General features: G+C 64.9%; 1 protein-coding gene across 1 annotated transcript in view; it reads left to right on the forward strand.

Moving 5' to 3' along the window:
• Window positions 1–22180, forward strand: part of FAM53B (family with sequence similarity 53 member B) — a 46445-nt gene extending 24265 nt beyond the window's left edge. The window contains exons 4-6 of the mRNA XM_059661772.1: window positions 18340–18739; window positions 18880–18895; window positions 18940–22180. Of these exons, the coding sequence (XP_059517755.1) occupies window positions 18340–18702 (363 nt within the window). The 3' untranslated portion in view covers window positions 18703–18739; window positions 18880–18895; window positions 18940–22180. The remainder of the gene's footprint in view (window positions 1–18339; window positions 18740–18879; window positions 18896–18939) is intronic.
• Window positions 22181–22342: the final 162 nt, after the last annotated feature.

Here is a 22342-nt window from a genome sequence, read left to right on the forward strand (position 1 = left end):
CGGCGCCCCCTGGCAGGAGCGGTGAGCCTGCGGGCCCGAGAGCGGGAGGGCCGGAGATGGGCAGGCACAGAGGTCCCGAGGTGGACGTGTGACTACCTAGGAGCCAGGCCAGAGCCGCACGCCGGCCTGGGCCCGTACCCTGTCCGCCATGGGCTCCCGTGGGGCCTGGCCTTTTGCATCACAGCCTCCGCTCTCCGGAGCCGCACCCACGAGAATCTCCATCGCCACGAGCCCTTTATCTGTGAGGTTTTGGCGGGATCAGGGCCCTGGATTCCTGCCCTTTCTTGTCGCTTCAGGTCACAGCGGGGAGCCAAGGAGAGCAGGCGCGGGGACGGTGGGCCAGTGCTGGGTCCCCAGGTTGGTCCCAGGCTGGTCCCCGGGCTGCCCCCCAGGCCGGCCCCCACTGGCAGGAGCTCTGTGTGACTGGGTGCCGGGTGGGTGTTAATTGCCTACTTATGGCCAAAAGATGACGGAGCCCCCTTTGAAGGTTAGACATAGTAAACCCTGGGTGATCCCTTTTGGGGCGGGCGGGGTGTGCTTCTTTCCTGTCCTGCAAAACAAAAGAAATGGTTGGTTCCAGACTACGACGCAGCCACCAGAAGCTCCTTCGTGAGCCGTGGCATGGCCACTGGATGGAGACACCACGTGTCACGCAGGGCCCTGGGATGCGCTTACCTGGTGGAGCGGGGGTGGGGGTCGGGGGCTGCAGCAGGCCCCTTGCTGGGCTCTGTGCACAGGGGGCGTGTGGACGGTCCCCTGGACCCACCAGGGCCCTGTCTGGGGACAGACGCACCCTCACGTCCGTGGAGAATTCACCGTGAGCGGTTGTTACCCAGGTTTCTGAGAACTGAGAGCCAGGCCGGGAACATGGGGCGCCGTGGAGGGAGCAATGGAGAAGCTGCTGCGCCCCGGCCACGGCGATGGACAAGGTGCCGCTGAAATCCTCCGAGCCGGGACCCGGGCCCCTCGGGGCGGCGCTGAGGAGGGCGCTGACCCGGGTGCTGTGCGCGTTGGAAAAGCTGCGAGCTGGTAGCCCCGCCGCCAATGGCCACACTGCGCCTGCCGGGGGAAGACGCGTGGCCGGGGACAGTGAGCCACAGTGCAGGGCCCTCCTCTGGCCTGCAGCCGGGGTCCCTGATGACTGGGCTGTGTGTCCGTCCCACCCAGGCTCCGAGCCATGTCTGTGCGGCTGACCCCCCCGCCCCAGGCCTGGGTGCCCCCTCCCCAGCGCTCCAGCAGTGAGCGCCAGCCCAGAGGGCGCCAGGACGGTGTGGGACGGCCCAGGGAGGCCCCGGGCCAGGCAGCACGTTCCAGAGAAGTCCGGTCCTCGGGGCTTGGCAGCCTCCTCCCGGTTTCCTGGCAAATGGCATTCGTGGCTCTAGGTTGTGCCCCTGCCGTATAGGAATGCGGGGCCTGCAGCCTCTGCAGCCAGCGACCCCAGGAGCAGCAGCCCTGAGAGCGTTCAGGCCGTGTGCACTGAGGCCGGCCGTGTGCACTGAGGCCAGCCGTGTGCACTGACAGGCCGGCCGTGTGCACTGAGGCCGGCCGTGTGCACTGACTGAGGCCGGCTGTGTGCACTGAGGCCGGCCGTGTGCACTGACTGAGGCCGGCTGTGTGCACTGAGGCCGGCCGTGTGCACTGACTGAGGCCGGCCGTGTGCACTGACTGAGGCCAGCTGTGTGCACTGAGGCCGGCTGTGTGCACTGACTGAGGCCGGCCGTGTGCACTGACTGAGGCCGGCCGTGTGCACTGAGGCCGGCCGTGTGCAGTGCCGAGCTCACAGGCCGGCATGGCCAGCCCAGGCGTTGCTGCGAGGTCCGTGCTTTTTCCACTTGGGCGGGGCTGAGGGTCCAGGCCCATCCCATCTCGGTGTCCCCTTCGGCTTGGGGGGAGGGGCTGGCATCCCGGGGCTGAGGGCTGGCCGGAAGCAGTCTTCCCGTGGGCTGTGGTGGCCGTGGTGGGACAGACCGGCCCTGGACACGGGCTCTCTGGTGTGAGGACAGGGAGGTGGCTCAGTCAGTATGCGCCCCAGGACAGCAGCTGGGATCTCACGTGACCATCTGGCTCCGCTGTGGCCACTGTCCGAGCCGTCTAGACGGCCTGAGGTGACAGCTGTCACTGTTCTGGAGAAGTCGGCTAACCTTGGATTATTTCCAAGGCCTAAAAGTCCAGTTGGAAGTGGCGACACTGAGCAGGCCGAGGTGGGGACGCTAACAGTGGCCTCCAGGGAGCCGGGACCCGTGAGGAGCCGTGATCCCAAGCGGCAACTGTGGCCCAGCGTGCGGGGGGGTGGGGGTGGGGGAATGAAGGCCCCTGCCCTCTGCTCCATGGACCATCCCAACTACCCAGCCCTGGGCCCCCGAGAGACCCCCCTCCCCGGGCAGGGGGGGGCCGTAGGCTGGTCCCAGAGCCGGGAGGAGGGTGCGGGGCAGCGTGGGTCCCCATCCCAGGGTTCGGAATCCGTGTTGGGCGTCTTCGGAGGCCTGGTGTCTGGGGCACCTGGACCTGCCTTTGTTCAGTCTGCTAGAGCCTTCTCTTCCCCTGGGATTTAGGTGGGACGGAGGGGAGCCCTGACTCCCTGTCCACTGGGGCCTCCCCGACCCTCAGCCCTGGAGCCTGGGCCGGGAGGGGCGTGGGGACCACCCTCATCACAGAGGACCTTGGAGGGCCGAGGCGGGTTTGTGTGGGTGACAGTGTTTTCTAAGAACAGATTTAATCTTCTAACTGGAGCTTCCCCAAGGGGACTCCTCTCCAGTTATGGCCCCCGTGTCTTTGGCCCCTCAAACCTCTACCAGTGGTTCTCAACCTTCCTCATGCCGCGACCCTTTAATACAGTTTTCATGTTGTGGTGACCCCCAACCATAAAATTATTTTCGTTGCTACTTCATAACTGTCATTTTGCTACTGTTGTGAATCGTAATGTAAATATCTGATGTGCTATATGTGTTTTCCGATGGTTGCGACCCACAGGTTGAGAACCGCTGCCTAGGCCAGGGGCTGGCAGACCACAGCACACAGGCCGTCGCCTGTGTTGCAAATAAAGTTTTATTGGCACACAGCCACCTGTCTACTGTTACAACAGGGACCAGAGGGCCAGCAACGCCTGAGCTATTTAGTGCCTGGCCCTTTAAGAGCAATTTACCAGCCCTGCTCTAGGTGGCCTTGTGCCTCAGTTTCCTCATTTGGAAAGTGACCTAAACCTGGCAGTTGCTCACTGGAAGCCAGTCCTAGAAAGGGCTGCCTTGTTCTCTGGCCGTCAGGAATGCGGGGTGATGTAACACGGCCCGCCCAACCCTCTCAGGCCCCCCCCCCAGCCCAAGTCTGCCCCCCTGCCCCCCATGTGGGCCTCATCCTGTGCTGCTAGCGGTGGGGGGCGGGGGGAGCAGGGGGGGCTGCGGAAAGGGAGCGGCCAGCGCCTGTGCGTCTTGGCCGACCCGCCTGGCATCAGAGCGATGCTCCACGCGTTCGGTGCACAAAAGCATGGAGCTTTGTTGTGTAATGAGAACTGCGTTCTCCCCGGGGCGCTCGCTGGAAGCTTCTGCCGGGCGGCCGGTCCAGGACCCGGGGACCCCGCCTTGTGCCCGCGAAGCGTGGGCCGCAGGGAGGAGCGTCCATTTCCTTCTGCGCCCACTCCCTGCCTCTGTCCTGTCCCTCGAAGGATTTGCTGAGGCCGCTCTGCTCAGTGTGGAACCAAACCAGACGCCCCGGCAGGGGCGGCCCTGGCTCGCCGTCCTTCGGACAAACGCCCGGAAAGTGCGCCCTGGCGGGGGCCCGGGGATCCCTCTGCTGCCAGATGTGCTCCGCCGCGGCCGACAGCCCGTCGGAAGTCGCGGAGGATGGTAGCATGGCGGTCACTTGGCCGGGCGGTGGTTTGGAGCGGCTTTGTGAGGTGGGGGAGGCTTGGCTCTGACACTGAAGAGCCTCGGACAGCGTGGTTTCTACCCTGCTCTCCGCCTCAGACAAGTCAGCAGAGGCCGGCCTGTCCCGGCCAAGCCGCCCTGCGCCTGGGAACCCGGCGCCCGCCCAGCGCCTGGAGGCTGCGGCCTGGGAACCCGGCGCCCGCCCAGCGCCTGGAGGCTGCGGCCTGGGCTGGAGGCCTGTGGGGACCCAGGAATGTGGTTGGAAAGTTCTTAGCACAACCAAGAACCACTGCCACCAGTGCCGTTGGCGCGGGCCCTGCTGGGAAGCTGAGATGAGAAACGGAGCGAGGAGGGAGGGGTGCTCTCCCTTTTAGGGAAAGCTGTTCCCACGCGAGCCCTCTGCTCCCGCCTTCTGCTTCCGCACGGGCAGCTGTGCTGGGACCGAGGCGCTCTGGCCAAGAAGCAGGAAGACGGGGTGTGTGTGTGTGAGTGACGATTTCCAAGGAAAATCCGTGTTTAGCCACACAGGCTATCCAAATTCTGCAAGTCCTGTCCACTGCAGCGAAGCTCCTACTGTGTGCACGATGTTGGGTGGGCGTGCATCAGCCACAGCCCCCCTGAGAGAGACAGACGCATAGCGGTGGGCTGGCTGAGGCACGTGGCAGGCAGAGGTCCCAGGAGCACCCGGGGCCCCTGGGGAGCACTGGTGGCGGCGGGGGAGCTGCAGGCACTTCCCGCTCCCCGCGCTCCGGGCCCTGCTCTGGGACACTCGGTGCCCCTGAGGCGGATGCTGTGATTGTCGCACGCACGCACAGAAGCAGGCTTTATCGATGACCTTCCCAGGGCCACAGCCGGTCCCTGGCGGGTGTGGAATCGGACCTGGGCGGGGTGGCTGAGCCCCTGCGTGGGGAGCGGGTTTCATAGGTGGAGACAGCTTGTGGGTGAAGGGGAGGATCGCAGCCCTGCAGCGCCCTCACCTCCCGGCCTGGAAGCCCCGCCTCTGGCTGCAGGGGGGTGGGGGGAGGGCAGGTGGTCGCACCAGCCGCTCCCAGGACCATGGCCCCTCGTGCCTTTCTCCTGAGATGGGTGCTTCAGGGACGAGGACGCATAAAGGAGCCGGAGAGCGAAGGCCCCTGCGTTGAGAACAGCCCTCACTCGGGTGGTGCTGCGCTGAGGCGGGTCAGCGGTCAGCAGGGTCTGCCCCCATGTGCTGCGGGCCAGTGCGGGGTGTCTGCGGGGCCCAGGTGTCTGCAGGGCGGGTTCCCAGCCGGTTCTGCGGCCTCACCCTCCAGAGCAGCCAGGCCCCGAGGCAGGAAGTCAGCTGACTGTCTGCGAGCCCTGCCCTGAGGAGGAAGGAAGGCGGCCGCGGGGAGGAGGCGGGAGAGTGGGTGCTCGGTCTGCACCCTGGGTGTTTGTGGGCTCATGCTCTGGTCCAGCAGCCGGGCACCCAGTCGTGGTGCAGGTGGGTCAGGAAGAGACAAGGCCACAGCCACGCCCTGTGCGCCTCCTCCCAATGCCCCTCACTGCCCCTGCCCATCCTGTGCGGCCCAGAGGTCAGAACGGCCCGGGAGGACGCCAGGCAGCAGCCCCGCTCAGCTCTGCCCTCCGGCCCCCGCCCTCCCCGAGCACAGAGTGTAGTTAGGGCACTCGCGGCCTCGACCCCTGGTACAGGGCCCTGAGAGCCACGAGGGTTGGGAGTGACCTCGCCCCTCCGTGGTGCAGGGGCAGAGCCCAGGTGGCAAGCACTGGCCACCGTGCTGAGTGCAGCTGGCCTTCTGCCTCGGCCTGGCTGCCACCTGGCTGCTGTGGCTTGGGCTTTGGGGGGGCTTGGGCAGGACGTAGCCTCTGCCGAGAGTTCGGGGAGCCCTCGGCGAAGGGAGGTGCGTGAAGCCCAGCAGTACCCCTCTGTGCCCCCACCACCCCTCAGCACCCCCATTGTTCCTTCCCTGTTGTACAAAGAAGTTTGCTTTCACTCTCATTGGCGAGGGCAGCAGAGGGGTCGCAGTTGGAGCGACAAGGTCCATGGTAGAATGAGCTCTTCCCGTTCAGATACGCCTCCGCCTCTTCAATGCCGACGGCTCAGGGAATAACTCACCTGAGAGGGCTGTTGTGCAGATCACATCAACCGGAGGGTGTAAAGCATCTAGCACATCGGGTCACACGGTGGGTGCTCAGCACATGGCAGCTGCCACCATCACCACCACCACCACCATCACCACCACCATCACCACCATCACCACCACCATCATTACCTTCATCACCACTTTCATCCACCATCACAGACACCATGAACACCATCACCACCTTCATCATCACCACCATCAATGCTATCACCACCATCACCTTCATCTTTATCATTTCATCATCATCACTATTATCACCATCACCACCACCACCACCACCACCATTACCTTCATCACCACCACCATCCACCATCACAGACACCATCAACACTATCACTGCCTTCATCATCACCACCACCATCAACACTATCACTGCCTTCATCATCACCACCATCACCACCAAAACCATCATCACCATCACCATCACAAACACCATGAACACCATCACCACCTTCATCACCACCATCACCTTCATCTTTATCATTTCATCATCATCACTATTATCACCATCACCATCTTCATCATCACTACCATCACCTTCATCTTTATCATTTCATCATCACTATTATCACCATCACCATCTTCATCATCACTACCAACACCATCACCACCATCATCACCAACACCATCACCGCCATCACCACCGCCATCACCATCACCACTGTTGTCACTATCACCATCACTGTTATCACCATCATCACGACCACCACCACCACCACCACCACCATCATCGCTGTTATCACCATCATCATCATCATTGAGCATGGAGAGCCCAAGCGGAGCCGTTGAAGACACAGCCTCGTGCCCGGCTCTGGCTCACAGTGAGGCCCCTTCATCTCATGGCCCTGCAGGCACCTGGGCTTCTCCCGCCCGGGGCCTTTCACTCTGGCCTCCTCCCGCGGGCACAGGCTCTTCCGGGGGCGGGGGGGGGGGGGCGGTGCCGTGTTCGTTGCTGCTTCCTTAGTGTTTATTCTGGGGACTAGGCAGAGCCTCCAGTGTCTTAACATGATCCTCTCCTGACGATGTGACTAAGAATAGCGCGGTCTGCCTCAGCAGGGAGAAGGCGTCTGGCAGCTCATGATGTCGTCTGTACCTGCGGCTGATCATCTTGCTGAGGCGCTCGCTCTCGGGGCTATAAATACCTGCGTGGGTGCCGGGGCGCTGAGCACGGCGGAGCCCGCTCCCTCTGCTGCTCGCAGCTGCAGGGTCCTGGGCGGTGGCCTCCCCGAGCTCAGCTTGCTGTTCCCTGAGAAATGGGCCCGGGATTGCCCGCCTCCGGAGGCGTCCTGAGCAGAAAGGTGTACAGCGTGGCTCCTGGGAAGACAGGTGTCAGCAGATGCCATTCCTTTCCGGGCCTGAAGGCATAGGTGTGAGGCAGCGTGCGGCCTGGGAAGGGGCCTGCCACAGTCACACCGGCTCCAGGGGGGCAGCTGTGGGCCATGAATCCTGCCACCTCCCAGGCGGGCACTGTCCGTGGCCGGCCCTCCGACAGCTGTGGCAGCGTGGACTCTGGCAGTGCGTCCGGGCTGGCGTGTCGGAGTGAGTCTCTGCCGTTGCTGGGATGTTGGCAGGCCTTGGTATGTGGTGGAGGAAAAGTATTTTGGGAGAAACAGCTGCTGACTCACTCACGTGGTGGCTGGGCCGGCCAGGATGGTGCTTCCGGCTTCCCGCCTGCTGCCTTCGAGGCCGGGACCCTGTGCCCGTCACCGTCTCTCCCCGCGCCCCCTCCTGGGTGGTCGGGTGGGTGGTCAGAGGGCACAAGAACAATGCAGGGGCCTCGGCCAAGATCCGTGTGCTGGTGTCCACTGAGATGACCGTATCTTCCTCAGGGCTTGGTTTCTGCTCCCACTTTTTAAAAAGATATATTTTTATTGATTCCAGAGAGGAAGGGAGAAGGAGAGAGACACAGAAACATCAATGATGAGAGAGGATCACTGATCAGCTGCCTCCTACACCGCCCCCCCACTGGGGATTGAGCCCACAACCCAGGCCTGTGCCCTGACCAGAAATGGAGCCCTGACCTCCTGGTTCACAGGTCGACGCTCAGCCACTGAGCCACGCCAGCCAGGCTCTGGCTCCCACTTTTGAGGACGAAGAGGTGTAGAAGGTTCTACCTGGAACCTGCAAGTCTCAGAACTTGAAGGAATCTCAGTCCAGTCCTGTCACTGTGCATCTGGGGAAACTGAGGCCCACAGAGATGAGGCCCTTGCCCAGGGTGAAGTAGTGAGGCCGTTGGTGATGACGGCGGCTAGTCCCTGGCCCTCCATTGCCTCTGCGCCTGCCCTGCCCACACTGGCCCCGTCCCAGCGGCCTGCAGCTGTCCCTGCGGGTTGGTTGGACACGGCCCTCAGCTCCCACGGGCTCCATCCTGGCTCCCGACCCCCTTGTTGTGACAGGTGCTCCCCCCTCGCCGGTCTGTCCCGCGACACCACACGCTCCCGGGCCGCGAAGTCCCGGCCAGGCCTGGTGCTAGGAGGAGCCCGGGCAGTGGGCGGCCGGTCAGGTCTGTGGTCTCCCCGGTGGTGGAGGCGGCTCCCGGGGGGTGAGAGCCTGGTTCCCCGTGGCCCGTGGCTCCGGATTCCCTTTCCCAGCGAGCCCGGGCCTCCGCCCCTGACACGGTGTCCGCAGCTTCCTCCCGCGGCAGCCGCTTGCCGACAGTGAGGGCTCCCCCGGGCGCGGTGCCTTTCCAGCTCATCAGATTTCTGCAGGAGGAAGCCGGTTCCCTCCTGGCCTGGGCCCCAGGCACTGCCCTCCCGCACCCTCCCCGTCGGGACCAGGGGGGCCGTGGGGACTGAGTCTTCATCAGTCGCTGCGGGAATGGCAGCGTCTCAGAGAGATTGCAGGTGGCAGAGCTGTGTGCGCGTGTGCACACGTGTGTGTTTATGTGTACGTGTGTGCATGTGTGTATGTGGGGCATGCACACAGACACGCGCAGGCACTTACATCCAAGGGGAAGGAGGCATGAGGGCCTGGGGAGGACGCCTGACGCTGCCTGCACCGCGGGTCCTGGGTCGGGCTCTTTGTTCCTCTAGTTCAGTGGCTCTCAGCCTTGGCTGCACATCAGAGTCACCTGGGAATCTTTTTAAAATCCCGATTTCTGGGCCTCACCCTCCGGAAATTCTGTTTCTTCGTGATGGGGTGAAGCCCACATCATTAGTAACAAAGACACAGAATTTCCAGAGGATGGGGCCCAGACATCAGGATTTTAAAAAGATTCCCAGGTGACTCTAACGTGCAGCCGAGGCTGAGAACCGCTGCTCTCGTTGCTTTGCCTCCTGCTCGGTGCTTTGGCCTTTCGCCTGACACCCCATTCATCACCTGGGGGTGGGCGCCAGGGAAAAGCCATGGATCCTGGCCTTTGCCCCTTGCTCCCATCTGGCTGAGGGCTGGGGCCGAGTGGGGTCAGCCGGGCACACACCCCTCCCGCCTCTGGCCTGGCGCTGCCTGGCTGGCGTCCTCTCCTCTCTGCACTCAGACACCAGCCCTGGAGGCGGCCTGCGGGGCCACACTCCCCCACTCCCTCCCTGTGGCCCCGTGAATGTCAGAACCCCCAGCCAGGTGTGCGCCCCCCCCCCTGATGTTGTAAGGCTCCGTGGGAAGCCCCCGCAGCTCCGGGAGGTGCTCGGGGAGCGTTGCCTGCTGTCGGCAGAGGCTCCCAGCTGCTAGGACACAGGAGCGAGCCCCCAGCGATGCCCGGCTCTCCCCGGGGCGGCCGAGGTTCCGGGGCGGCGGTGGGATTTACGGCAGCTCAGCCTGCGGTCGGTCAGAGATGTCAGGGTTCAGAGTGATTTAGGGCCACTCTGGCCCTCACTTTCCCGGGAGCCGTCCAGGAGCCAGGGGGCCCCAGGCCTCGGCCTTTGTGGTGGGATTTTTACCAGGGAGCAGGCGAGGGTTGCTGGGGGCTCTTGAGGGTAGAAATTCGGTTGGGTTTCCATCCTGAATACTGGCGTGTTTGTTACTCCTCACCCAAGTATATTTTTCCATTGATTTTCAGAGAGAGTGGAAGAGAGAGGGAGAGACACAGCAATTGGTTGCCTCCTGCATATGCAGGGGATCGAGCCTGCAACTGAGGTACACGCCCTTGACCGGAACCGAATCCAAGGGCTGGTGCTCTGTCCACTGAGCCACACCGGCCAGGGCCATCCTGGCGTTTTTGCAGCAGCAAGGGGGGCACATGGGTGAGCCTCGGGCTGTGAGTCAGAGCTGGGTGCCCCTGGGGCTTCGCCTGCCTCGGGGTGAGACGGAGCTGTCGGGAGAGGCAGTCCTCTAACGAGTCCCCCAGGCCCAGGGCACAGAACCCACACGTCCCTGCCGCTCCCTGTGGCTCTTCGGGGAGGACAGCCGAGCCCAGAGAGTCGGAATGTGCCCAGGAATGTCCCGTCTCGCCCGTCGCCCTCGGGCATGTCCATGGCGCCCGCCCCCCAGGCACGCTGGGACACGCCGGGACTCGCTGCCAAGCTGGGCTGGTGCCGCCTCCCCCGCCCTCGCGGGACGCTGGGGCCGGCGAGGCCAGTGCAGCCTCTGGCCCCCGCGTGCCTGGGTTGCTGCTCTCATGCCCACTTCCAGGTGGGACCCGGACGGGGTCAGCAGCCCTGCTTAGGCCGTTTCCACCTGGGGCCACTCGGGGGGCACAGCTGGGCACCAGAAAATGGTGTTGACACCCCATCAAGGCAGGCCCCGTTTACAACCTCATTTCAGCCCCATCGCAGCCCTGGCGGCGGTTCTAGTCCCCACTTCACCGACGGGGAAGGGGAAACGCCGGTCCCGGGGCAGGGAATCTACCCAAAGGGACCATTTTGGTGTGGAGAGCGGCCACAGCGTTCGGACAGGCTCAAGCCTGAGACTAATGGGAGGGCACGACCCTCTCGTGGCAAAGCCACGTGCAAGTCCCAGCACAGTTACAGCCGAAGGCTATGGCTGTAAGCTTGACCTTATGGTCCGCACCTGTGGGCCCACGTGGCTGAGTGATGTGGGCTGCAGGAGGGGCAGCAAGTAAACAGAGCTGGATCAGGTGCATGTAACTGAGTGGATTCGAAACTGCGAGAACGCTGTAAACATCTTGACCACGCCCTTACTTTGCCGCGTGGAATCTGCTATAAAATAAAGACTCGGCTTGCAGGCCGTGGTGTTCTCTCCATCAGAGAGCAGCGTCCCACCCAGCCCCAGCTCTCTTCTCTCGTCCGTCTTCTCCATCCTTCACCGCCCCCTCTCGGCTCACCCATGGCCGTGCAGGCTCGGCACATTTCGGGCCCTCCGTTCGTGTCTCCAGGCGTCAGGGATGCAGCGAGCTGCTCTGTGTCTGAGCCCAGAGCCTCGCCCACAGTCCGTGGTGGGACAGGGGCCCAGCACACACGGTGGGGGCGGGGAGGCTCCAGGAGGGCTGTGGGGGTGGCGGGGGGGCATTCTAGCTGGGCCAAGGGGAGAGAGGTTCCTGAAGGGGTGACCCCGCAGGCAGAGGGCGCCTCCAGGGAAGCGCGGCGGGTCCAGCGGAGCCCGAGTGGCAGGAGGGGGCTGCCCGGCCTGGTCCTGGAGCGGGTGCTCTGCATGGAGCCTGCGGAGGTGCTGGGCAGGTGTGAGGCACGTGAGGCGCTCGGAGGGCCCGTTGGGCCTGGAGCTCGGGACGGGTGGCCTGAAGGGGCCTTTCGGGGCCATGGGGTGGAGGTAGGGTTCTGGTCGGACTGGGCGCCAGGCCTCAGGTCATGCCAGAGCTGCCTGGACAGCAGCCTCCCAGGGCGGGCGGACGGACCCCAGGGCTCACGTGGATGGCGCTCCTGTTGGAGATGGGCCTGGGCGGGGCTGGCAGCTGCTCCGAGGGGTGGGCGCAGCCTGTTTGCATGGCTGGACCTGGAGATGGGCCTTATTTGGGGGAAGCCAGTGTTTGGGGCACAGAGCAGCCCCCGCCTTGGGGCGCTCATGAAGCCCACAGTGTTCCCCCAGGAGCTGAAGCCCAGACCGGCCCCAGGCAGGCGCCAGGCGGCCCAGGCCTCGCACACCCTGCCCAGCAGGACGGCCTCGGGGCCTCCCCTTGCGGCCGCGAGCAGGGCCCGCTGCTGACCGCTGCAGGCTCCTGTGGGCGCCTGTGCAGCCCCTTCGCCGCTCGGCGTTGGCCCCTCTGTTCTCAGGCCCTGGGCTCACAGAACTCGGAGGCAGCTGGGGGAGTAGGTGCAGGAACTCGGGGCCGGCGGGGTATGTTGTCTGCCTTTTGCCCAGTGCCCTTTTAAAAACATAAACCTTGTTCTTGCCAATAAGGAGAGTAGGAAAGTCAAAAAGAACCCCACGTGGAGATGGAAGGGATCTCGGCGCAGTTAATCTTCTGCACCATGGACTTGGGGCTTTTATTAGCCGGGGCGCAGATGAGAAACTGAGGCCCAGAAGGTTTCTGGGGGAACAAGGAAATGCCATCGTAAAGGAGGCCCGGTGCCCTGACGCGGCGCCCGGGCACCAGCGCCAGGCAGCGGAACAAAGGCCAGTGCCTGCCCGGAGCCACCTCCGTGCCCGACCTCGCGCTCCAGCAGCGCCTTGGCGCCCCGCCAGCCCCTTTGTGCTCTGCAAGGTCCCCGGACTTAAGTAGGGGAACCCTGTCCAGGCCAGGCTGAGGGGAGCAGCACAGCCCCGTGGGGAGTGTGTGCTGGCCGCGCACCGCAGAGGCAAGAGTCGCCAGGAGCCCTTGGCGGCGGCCTCCGCACCTTCTGTGGCCGGGCAGACCCTCTGCCACCCGGGGCCAGGGCAGAGGCAGCGGGAGCCGCAGTGGCCTGTCCTGCCCATGGCACCCCGGACACCCAGGGACTGTGCCACACAAGCTCAGCCAGGCGGGGCTGACAGGTAGGGTCCTTCCTTCCCGTCGGCTGACTGAGCACCTACTGTGCGCAGGCCCCTGGGCCAGGTGGTGGGCACAGGGTCAGGCTGCAGCCAGCAGGGCGCATGGGGGCTCGGGTGGGGCTGGCTCCAGAGGCGGGTGCAGAGCTGGGCGTGCTGGGCGAGGAGAGGCGGCCGTGGAGCAGGCGCCCCGTGACCGTGCCTCTGCAGGAGCGGCTGGGCACGGTGGGGGGAGCGGGACTTCCTCGTGGCCGCCAGCGCCGCCCTTCCCCCCCACAGACACTTCCTGCTCCTCCCCCGCCCCTCCCCGCCGTGTGCACCTAGAACCCGTGACCTTGGGGAACCTCGAGTCTCCATTGCCAAATCGGGGTGCTCACAGGGCCCCAAAGGCTCCCCGAGGCAGCTCTCTCTGCTGCTCTCAGACCTCAGCCAGGGGGCTGCTGCTGCCTCACTCCCGAGGGTAACCGTTAATGAAGCGTTTCACAGAGATGCCCAGGCCAGCGCCCTGGCCGGGTCACCCCGCACCCGAGTGTCCAGCCTCCATGCAAAGTTCAGGTTTATCTAAGCGAGATTAGAGAGGCCCCATATTCTAGTTCTTCTCGCTCTTTTCTGAGGTAGAAAGAAACCACCCAGGAAGCCACAGGCCTTGCCATCCTGGTCTCTGCCAGCTTCCAGCGTAATTAGGAACCTTCCAGGCGGTGTTCTCGGGCCTGAGTTCCCTGATGCTGGGAGGACTCAGTGTAGGCGTCTGTGTGGGGAGGAAATGCCTGCGCTCGGCCGCGGCTCCCGGCACAGCGGCTGTGGCTCCAGGCAGCAAAGGCCAGGCTGGTGGCTGATCTGATCCCCTGACTTTAGGTTGGGGTCGTTATATCCCAAATCTGTAACACAGAGATCGGCCAGTTGGATTTTATTTATTTGTCCTCATCTGGGGACATGTCGTGGAAGGGGGAGGAGAGAGAGAGAAACATCAATGATGTGAGAGAACAATATCCGTTGCCTCCTGCCCACCCCCTGCTGGGCATCGAGCTCTCATCCTGGCCTGTGCCCTGACCGGGAGCCCACCGGCGGCCTTTGGGTGCACAGCACGACGCCCAACCCTCTGAGCCGCTCTGGCCTGGCCGTCAAATTGGACTTGAAAAGAGGGAGATGCTCCCGGCAGGTCGTTGGTTCCTGGAGGCAGAGCCTGAGGGGGGTTCAGGGCCGAATGGGGAGGCTCTCAGACACTGGAGGGGGAGAGGGGAGTGGACAGGGTCGGCCTCACGGCGAGCCGTGTGAAGAGCCCCTTAGATGTGGTCCCCCTAAGGCCCAGGACAGCTGCCCCCGCACCCCGCTTTGACTTCAGGGCCCTGCACAGGGACCGCCCACCAGAGGAGAGCGTGGGACGAATATTGGCGCAGAGCGGCCGGGTGGGGAAGGGGGTCACGCCCCCCCCAGCCCCCCCCCCGCCCCGGCTGGGAAGACCCGGGGGCAGGTGGGGTGGGCTGACACGCGGCTGCAGCTGAGGCCTGGCTGGTCTCATGGGAAAGATCAGACTTTTGGGGGCTCCATTCCTAAGTCGCCCCAGACTGTAGGACTGGGTGCTGACCATGTCTTCAGCCACTAGCCTGAGGCCCCACGGACAGTCCGAGCTGAGTTGGCTGGGCGGGCCTGTGCCCACCCACGTGGGCGGCCCTCCCCCCGGGCAGTGCTGGGAGCGGGGACTGGTCCCAATGCTGCCATTTCACCCAGAGGATGTGCTCACGTGGTGCTGAAGCTTTGCTGGTCCCCAGACATTTTTTAAAATTAAGTATTTTTATTGATCTCAGAGAGGAAGGGAGAGGGAGAGAGAGGGAGAGAGAGAGAAACATCCATGATGAGATAGTCATGCATCAGCTGCCTCCTGCACGCCCCACACTGGGGATGAGCCTGCAACCTGGGCCTGTGCCCTGACGGAATTGAACTGTGACCTCCTGTTTCATAAGTCGATGCTAAACCACTGAGCCAGGCCGGCGGGGCCCCAGACATCCTTGGGGGCAGGGCACACAGGCCTCCAGCAGCCCTGCAGCCTTCCTGCTGGGGAGCTGGGAGCTGGGAGCTGGGCTTCCGGGCTGCGTCAGCTTCCAGGAGCGGCTGGGCTGGCCCCTGCCAGGGCGTGGTGGGCGCAGGGCTGGCGTGGTATGCACTCTGGAGGTCAGTGTGGGGGACACACACTGCCCCATTGTGGCCGTCACACTCCTGGCCGGCCGGAGGGGCGTGCCACCGCCCGGGCATTCCTCGGGGGAGGCGGGCCTGGGTGTTCACTGCGGCTGAGTTTTGAGTCAACAAGGTTTCAAGGTGACCTCGGCTTTGCAGCCCAGGCGCAGGTGCCTGAGGACTGGTGGGGGTGGGGCGCCCTGGCGGCCTGGGGCTGACATTGTACCAGCTGAACCTCGCAGCTTCTCGCCTGCTGCCGAGCAGGGACCCGATGGGTCCAGAGCGCAGAGCCGTGGCCCTGGTACCCTCAGCCCCCTCATTGGGCAGGTCAGGGGGGCTCATCTGAAGCCCTGGTGCCCCTTCCAGGCCAAGCTGGGTCTGCAATGGCCCGGACACTGTCCCATGTGCCATGAAGTCAGACAGGACCATCCGGGCAGCAGGGAATGCCCACGCAGACCCAGGAGCTTTCTGTCCTGTTTGCACCTGTGCTCCCACCATCCTCCAGCTCCAGCTCCGGAGACAGTGGCGCCTGCCCAGGGTCAGCCTGTGGGGTGCAGGCATGAGGCCCCCTGTCACCTGCTCAGCGTCAGCCTGCGGGGTGCAGGCGTGAGGTCCTGTGTCACCTCAGCATCAGCCTGCGGGGTGCAGGCGTGAGGTCCTGTGTCACCTCAGCGTCAGCCTGCGGGGTGCAGGCGTGAGGCCCCATGTCACCTGCTCAGCGTCAGCCTGTGGGGTGCAGGCGTGAGGTCCTGTGTCACCTCAGCGTCAGCCTGCGGGGTGCAGGCGTGAGGCCCCATGTCACCTGCTCAGCGTCAGCCTGTGGGGCGCAGGCGTGAGGTCCTGTGTCACCTGCTCAGGGTCAGCCTGTGGGGCGCAGGCGTGAGGTCCTGTGTCACCTGCTCAGGGTCAGCCTGCGGGGTGCAGGCGTGAGGTCCCATGTCCCCATGACCATTCGCAGCCCTTTGAGCTGAGGTTCCTGGAGAGGGCTGAGGTCAGATGGTGTGATTTATAGCAGAGTCCCATCGCCATCTGTGGGGTCCCTCCCACACTTCTGCGGGCGACACAGACCACTCGGGTGTTTCTGAGTGCCACGCACCTCCAGGCCACGCTTGCTCGGGCCTTGCTGCCTGGGCGGCTGGGGCGGTGGCCGGGGACACAGGCCGGCGTGGGGGTGAGTTCCCTGTCTGAGCTGGGCCCTCCTTCCTGCGTCCGACCCAGTTCTGTCCTGGCTCAGGTCTGGGCCAGTCGGGACAGTGGCTGGGAGGCAGAAGAGGCCTCCAGGACACCCCCCCGCTCCCCATCGCAGGCCTCTGGGGCTTCTGCCCACCCAGCCTCAGATCGTGTTCCGACCTGAGATCCTCTATTTTGCATGAGAAGCCGCCAGCGGCCTTCTGCCATGTGGGGGGAGGGCACATACTCTGTGTGGACTCAGCGGAAGGGGTGGGGGCTCATTGAACCCCCCGGGGCCCAGGTCGGGGCTGCAGCCGGGCTCCTGTCTCGCCTGGGCTGGCCTCTGGCCTCTGGGGTCTTGGAGGTCTAACCGGGGGCCTAGCCCTTCTCAATCCCAGTGCTTTTCCCCGGGGCACCCCGCCCCCCAATCCCAGGCTTCACCTTTCTGGTTAATCAGAAGATTCCGAGCAAAGCCAAGCCACCAGAACAGTGTCCTCCGTGGCGCTCAGAAACAAGGCACCTCCCGGGAGAGGCTTTTATTTCCCGGTCCCCGAACCGGTTCCCTGAGGCAGCCAGCTTGCCGGGACAGCGGTGGTCAGCTTCCGTTCGAGGGACACAGACGTGGGCTGTGAGAGGACTGGCCCTCGGGAGCCTGTGGCCTCGGCCTCGGCGGCATGTGGTGCGCAGGTCCCGCCCGCACCCCTCTCCCGTGGTCCCTGGAAGGCCTGCCCTGCTCTGGTCCTGGGAGGACCTCCGGCCGGGCGCACGCCCCTGGCTGGCAGCCCTCTGCTGGGAAAACCTACGTCTGGCTCAGCCACGTGTGCGCCATGCGGCCCTGCCCCATTGTGAGCAGGTGGGCCCAGCACCCTGGGGTGGCATTCAGGCTGTGCCCGCTGCACAGGCAGGTCCCACACAGAGGCAGCAGTGGGTGTGGGAACGGGGTTCTTTTTAAACTCAGGGAGCAAAGATAATGAGCTGTGAAAATGCGGGACCCTTTTTAAAGACTTCTGGATTTCACGATGGCAAAAGCAGAGCATTCTCCACGCCTGGGGTCCCTCTGAGCCGGCCCATGAGGCCAGCCCTGGACCAGGAGCTCTCGTCAGCCGCGCCCTCTTGCTGGGGCCTCTGATAGAGGAGGCAGCCGGCCTTGGGGGGGGGGGAGTAAGGGGTCTGCCCGAGGCCCTCCTGCTGAGCCCTGCGGCGCCCCTGAGTGCTGTCGGAGGCCTGGAGCCTCCTCCCGGAGCGCCAGCATCTCAGCATCTCAGGCGGGGCTGGTTCCCGTGGAAACCAGCTCGCTGCTGGCTGGTGTCACCCAGCCCAGGCCGGGCATCAGCTCAGCCCTCCACCCCCCCCCCCCCCGATCTGGGCCAGTGGGTGGGGTGGGCATTGTGCCCCTTTGTGCAGCAGCGCAGCTGGCGCGTTTCCATTTGCGTCAGTAGATTCACTGCGGAATGTTCTTCCAGTGGCTTAAGAGCCTCCCTTGTCTGCAAGGCCTGCTTGGAGCCGCGGTGGAGGGTTTGGGTGACGCTCCTCTCAGCTGAACCGTGTGGGAGGCACAGTCAGTCCTGGGGCTGGAGTGTGCACGCACCCGGAAGAGTCTTCTTCAGATAAACCCCAGACGTGGGATTGCCCAAAGGCACCGGGTTCCTTTTGATCAGGCCACCCTTCAGAAAGGTGCCTGAGGGCTGGGAGCCTGCCCCTGCGGCCTCCCCAGAAGTGGGTGCTGCCAAGCCTGTGCCCTTTGCCACTTTGTAGGGGACTCGCTGAATTTTGTATATTTTTTTTAAATGTGTTTTTAATTATTTCAGAGAGGAAGGGAGAGGGAGAGAGAGAGAAACATCCATGATGAGAGAGAATCACAGATAGACTGCCTCCTGCACACTCCTTACTGGGGATGGAGCCCACACCCGGGCCTGTGCCCTGACCGGGAATCGAAGCCGGACCTCCTGGGTCACAGGTCGACACTCAGCCCCTGCGCCCCGCGGCCGGGCTCTCGCATCTCAGCATGTACTGTGGGCCCAGGCCTGTCTTCCCGAGTGAGTGGCCGACGGCCCCTTCTCCTTCCAGACGATGGAGGAGCCCAGGATTTGGGTGGTCTGCCCCCGCCTGGCGGGCATGGGCCTGGCTTGGGGGGCCGGGGTCCTTGGGTTCCGGGAGGGGGCGTGACCCTTGGTAACCTGTGTGTGTTTCGCCCACAGAACTGCCAGACCTTCAACAGCCTGAGCTGCCTGAGCTCCGGGATGGAGGACCGCGGCCCCCGCAGCCCCTTCGCCCTCCACGTCGGCAGCACCAGGTCCTGGGCCGCCCTGTTCTCCGCCGCCGCCTCCGGGCCCGGGGGCAGGACCCCGGCCGGGACCCCGGTGCCCGAGCCTCTCGCCCCCTCCTTCGATGACCTGGCCTGCAAGGAGGAGCTGTGCTGGGAGGAGGCGGAGGGCCGTGCCCCGGACGGGGGCTGTGGCCGGCGGGGGGAGCCTGCCCCTGCCTGGCGGGACCGGGTGGCCGAGAGCAGCCCCTGCTCCCTGGACGGCGAGTTGGATATTGAACAAATAGAGAATAACTGAGGCCTGGCCCCGGGCAGGTGGCGCACCAGGATCCACGGCCTCGCTCTGGGCACGGCCTCGCTCTGGGCAGGGCCTCCCTCTGGGCACCAGGATCCACGGCCTCGCTCTGGGCACGGCCTCGCTCTGGGCAGGGCCTCCCTCTGGGCACCAGGATCCACGGCCTCCCTCTGGGCCCAGCCTCCCTCTGGGCACGGCCTCCCTCTGGGCACCAGGATCCACGACCTCGCTGTGGGCACAGGCAGGCGCTTGAAGCGGGAGCCCCACTCCAGGGCCTGAGAAAGCGTCCGGAAGGAGTCGGGTCCCCGGGAGCGCGCCCCCTCCTCCCACAGAGGCGCTCCTGCTCGCAGAGCTCCCGGCCCAGGGCGCCCACCTGGCCACGCCGCGCAGCGGAACGGAGCCCGGCCCTGCCCAGCGCGGCCACGGGCCACAGAACTGCTGTGGGTTTGGGTCTCCCCGCCTTTTCCTCGTGGGACGTGGGCCCCACGCATCCCAGGCACCTGCCGCGCACTCATCCCCGCTCTGTCTGCTGCCCTGGCCGGGGTTCGACCCTCCGGGGCTTGTTGGGGCCTCAGGCCCATCCGGGGGTGTCGGGTCCTTCTAGGCCTCCTGCTCAGGTTCCGTGGGGGGTCGCCCCCAGCTTCTTTAGCTCAGTCTTACTCTGTGCCTTGCCTCCGGGCCCCGCCTCAGGCTGGAAGGTTCCGGAGGCGCTTCCTTCTGCAGCAGCACCAGACCCGAGTGGCCTTAATTCCGAGTGAGCGACAGAGGCCCGGGGCCGGGGGGCCTCCGCATCTGAACTCTCGGGGCCAGGGAACAGCTTGGGGTGCTTGTCAGAGGCCATCTATGTGGGGCAGACGTGGGGTGGGGAGACAGACCCGCTTACCTCCCCCGTGTGTGGCCAGCCCGGCCCCGTGGCTCCCGGCCACTCCGGGGGCCACTCTGCAGGGTTGGCAGGGGGCAGCCGTTCCCCGTGCCACCCCGTCACTGAGGGATGGGCTTAGTTGATTCCGGGAGCGGAGAGATGGCACCATGGAAGGGCAACCTCTTGAAAACGTCCTCAGGAGGCAGGAGGGTGAGCAGGTGCGGGTGCCGCTGGCCGCTCCGGGGCCTGGTCGAGGGCCTGCACAGTCCCCTGTGGAATTCCAGGTGTGTGCTCGGTGGTGGTGGGCATTCCCTGGGGGCTTTAATCAGGGCACCCCGTGCTCAGCAGTAGGAGTGGAGTGTGTTCATTGCCGCCTCCTTGCCCAGCCCCACCGTAGGCACAGAGCTCAAGGCGCACACACAACCTCCCCCCAGCCCCCCCGCGCTCCACCCGCCCTGCTCCATCGGCCCTGCTCCTCGCACCCTGGCAGCCCTGGTGGCAGCGGTGAGGAGCCTGCCCCTGAGTTTTCACTCCGCCGCCCCGGCTCGGCCCAGCAGCAGACCACGGCGTGGCTGTTGGAATTGGGCCTTGGTGACCTCGGCACCTTCCGCACACAATAGCCATTGGGGGGGCTTATGAGCCTGTGGCTCCTCCCAGACGGCTAGTAACAGCCGGTGTGCCCTGCAGTCCTGACAGGGTCAGGCCCGTTTGGTCACTGTTCGCTCTCTGCCAGCAGCCCTGCCTCCCTCCTGCCGTTCACACCAAAGGCTCGCACCTTCCCGAGGACAGGTCCCACGGAAGCTCTCCTTAAACCTGCACTTTTTACATCAAAAGGGGTGGCTTTTTCTACAAATCAGCAGAGGCCGCTTGCAGAAAACCCAGCCGTGGCCGTGGGATGGTGTTGAGACCCCGTTGATGGGCGTGCGGGGCCCTGGGCGCCAACCAGCCTCGCCCGAGTGGCTCCCACCCAAGACACGTCCCCTCGGGGCCATCGAGCACATCGCGCCCGTCCCCACTGGGCGGCTTGTGGAGGGCACGTGTTCTTAGCGGTGGCAGAGGAGCTGCATTCAGAGGCCGCGTGCTCCCTGTGCTCAGCAGCCCGGGTGGGAGGCACTGGGATTCGGTTGCCGCCAAGAAGAGAGGCCACAGGGGGCCACAGCCTCTAAGGCAGGCCCTCCTGGGAAGGAGCAGGGCCCGCCTCCCGGTCCACACCGCAGGCGCCCACAGCGAGGGGGGCTGAGCCAGGACGGCCTGGGCAGCGGCCCCACATGCCTTTCCTCGGGCGAAGGAGGGAGCCACGTGGGGGGGGGGGGTGGCCCAGGGCTGCGGTGCAGGTGACCTCAGACCCATCCTCCCCTCCTGCCCCTGCGGGTCCCGTCCACCAGCCCCCCACCCCCACCCCGCCCAGGGCACTGTCAGGAAGGGGGACCCCAGCCCCGCAGGGCTTGGCCCTCCCCAGTCTCCAAGCCCCTCTGGGCTGGGCTGCCCCGAAGCTCTTTGGCCACGCCCACAGCCCACACTGCAGCAGTGAGGGGAGGGACAGCCTGGGGCTGGTTGTATGGTTGTCTTTTGGTTGGAGAGGGCAGCCTTCTTCTAGAAGGTTCTGCCACGCTGCCCTGCCCGGAGAGGCCCATCTGCTCCACCCCCCAGCCCCTCTGGTTTTGGAGGGAGGCACCCTGGCCCCGATGGTGAACCCCGCCCGCCCCAGGGCGTGGGGTGCTGCCAGCCTCACCGTTTACGTGCCACAACCGCTTGCCTTACTCCCGGTGGCCAAGCCGGGCCCACGGCCTCCCGGCCACAGGGCGTGTCCTGACAAAACGCAGATCCCCCTTCTCAGAAAGCCTTACTTTTCAACGAGATGTTTGTAGCAGGAGAGTTTGGTGAGTTTGTTTGCCGGAAGAAAATGTCAATAAAGGAGAAGCCACGTGATCAAACCAAACCTAACGTCTGAATGGGTGTCCCTGTGCAGAGAGAGTGGTTTCCCTCCCGCCGGTGCTGCCCAGGGCCTTCGGGCACTGCCTGTCGCAGCAGCCTCCCCGGCATCGACCCCGCAGCCCCCTCCCGGGCGGCCCTGCCACACAGATCGGGCGCAGCGGCCCGTGCCCTGCGCCTCCGCCTCCGCTCAGGCTGACGGCGTGCCCTCTGGCCTTGGGGCGGTCACCTCGGGGATGGCCGCTCGGGCTGTGTGCCCAGGCGTGAGCAGTCCCTGCAGACACCGGCTGTGGCGGCCCTGCCTGGCCCGTGGGTGCGGCCCATGGGCTGCCTCTTGCCAGTCACACAGTTGCTCAAACCCCTCCCACTGGCGCCAGCGCAGAATACCAGGCCTCTTTAAAGAACAAGACGAAAGAAGTCCCAGGCCACAGCGGAGACTGGGAGCCTGACCTAGCACAGTCTCTCTGGCAAATGGTGGTGTCGGTGTGTGGGGGTGTCCTGGGGGCTCGGGGACAGTGAGCCTGTTTCTGGGGTGGCGGCCCCGCCGGGTGGGGTCTGGCCACCTCCGCCCCCACGGCTGTCCCCCCCTCCCCACGGGCCACGCTGGCTTGCACTAGAGCCCTCTAGTCTCAGGAATTCGCTTGTTACTTTTACTGTGTAAATAAAGCTTCCTGGTTTAATGTCTAACCGCCAGGAGCTGTCTGTCTGGTTTCTGCTGGGCGTGGCTCACCGGAGGGCCCCCCCCCCCCCCCCGCAGGGGCAGGGCCTGGGCCCTCTGTCACCTCGGGGCCCGTCTGTAAAATGGGGACACCGTTGGGAGCTGGAATACGGGGCTTTGTGAGGGACCCC

Source organism: Myotis daubentonii, chromosome 13 (genome assembly GCF_963259705.1).
Source record: "Myotis daubentonii chromosome 13, mMyoDau2.1, whole genome shotgun sequence".
NCBI classification, from domain to species: domain Eukaryota; kingdom Metazoa; phylum Chordata; class Mammalia; order Chiroptera; family Vespertilionidae; genus Myotis; species Myotis daubentonii.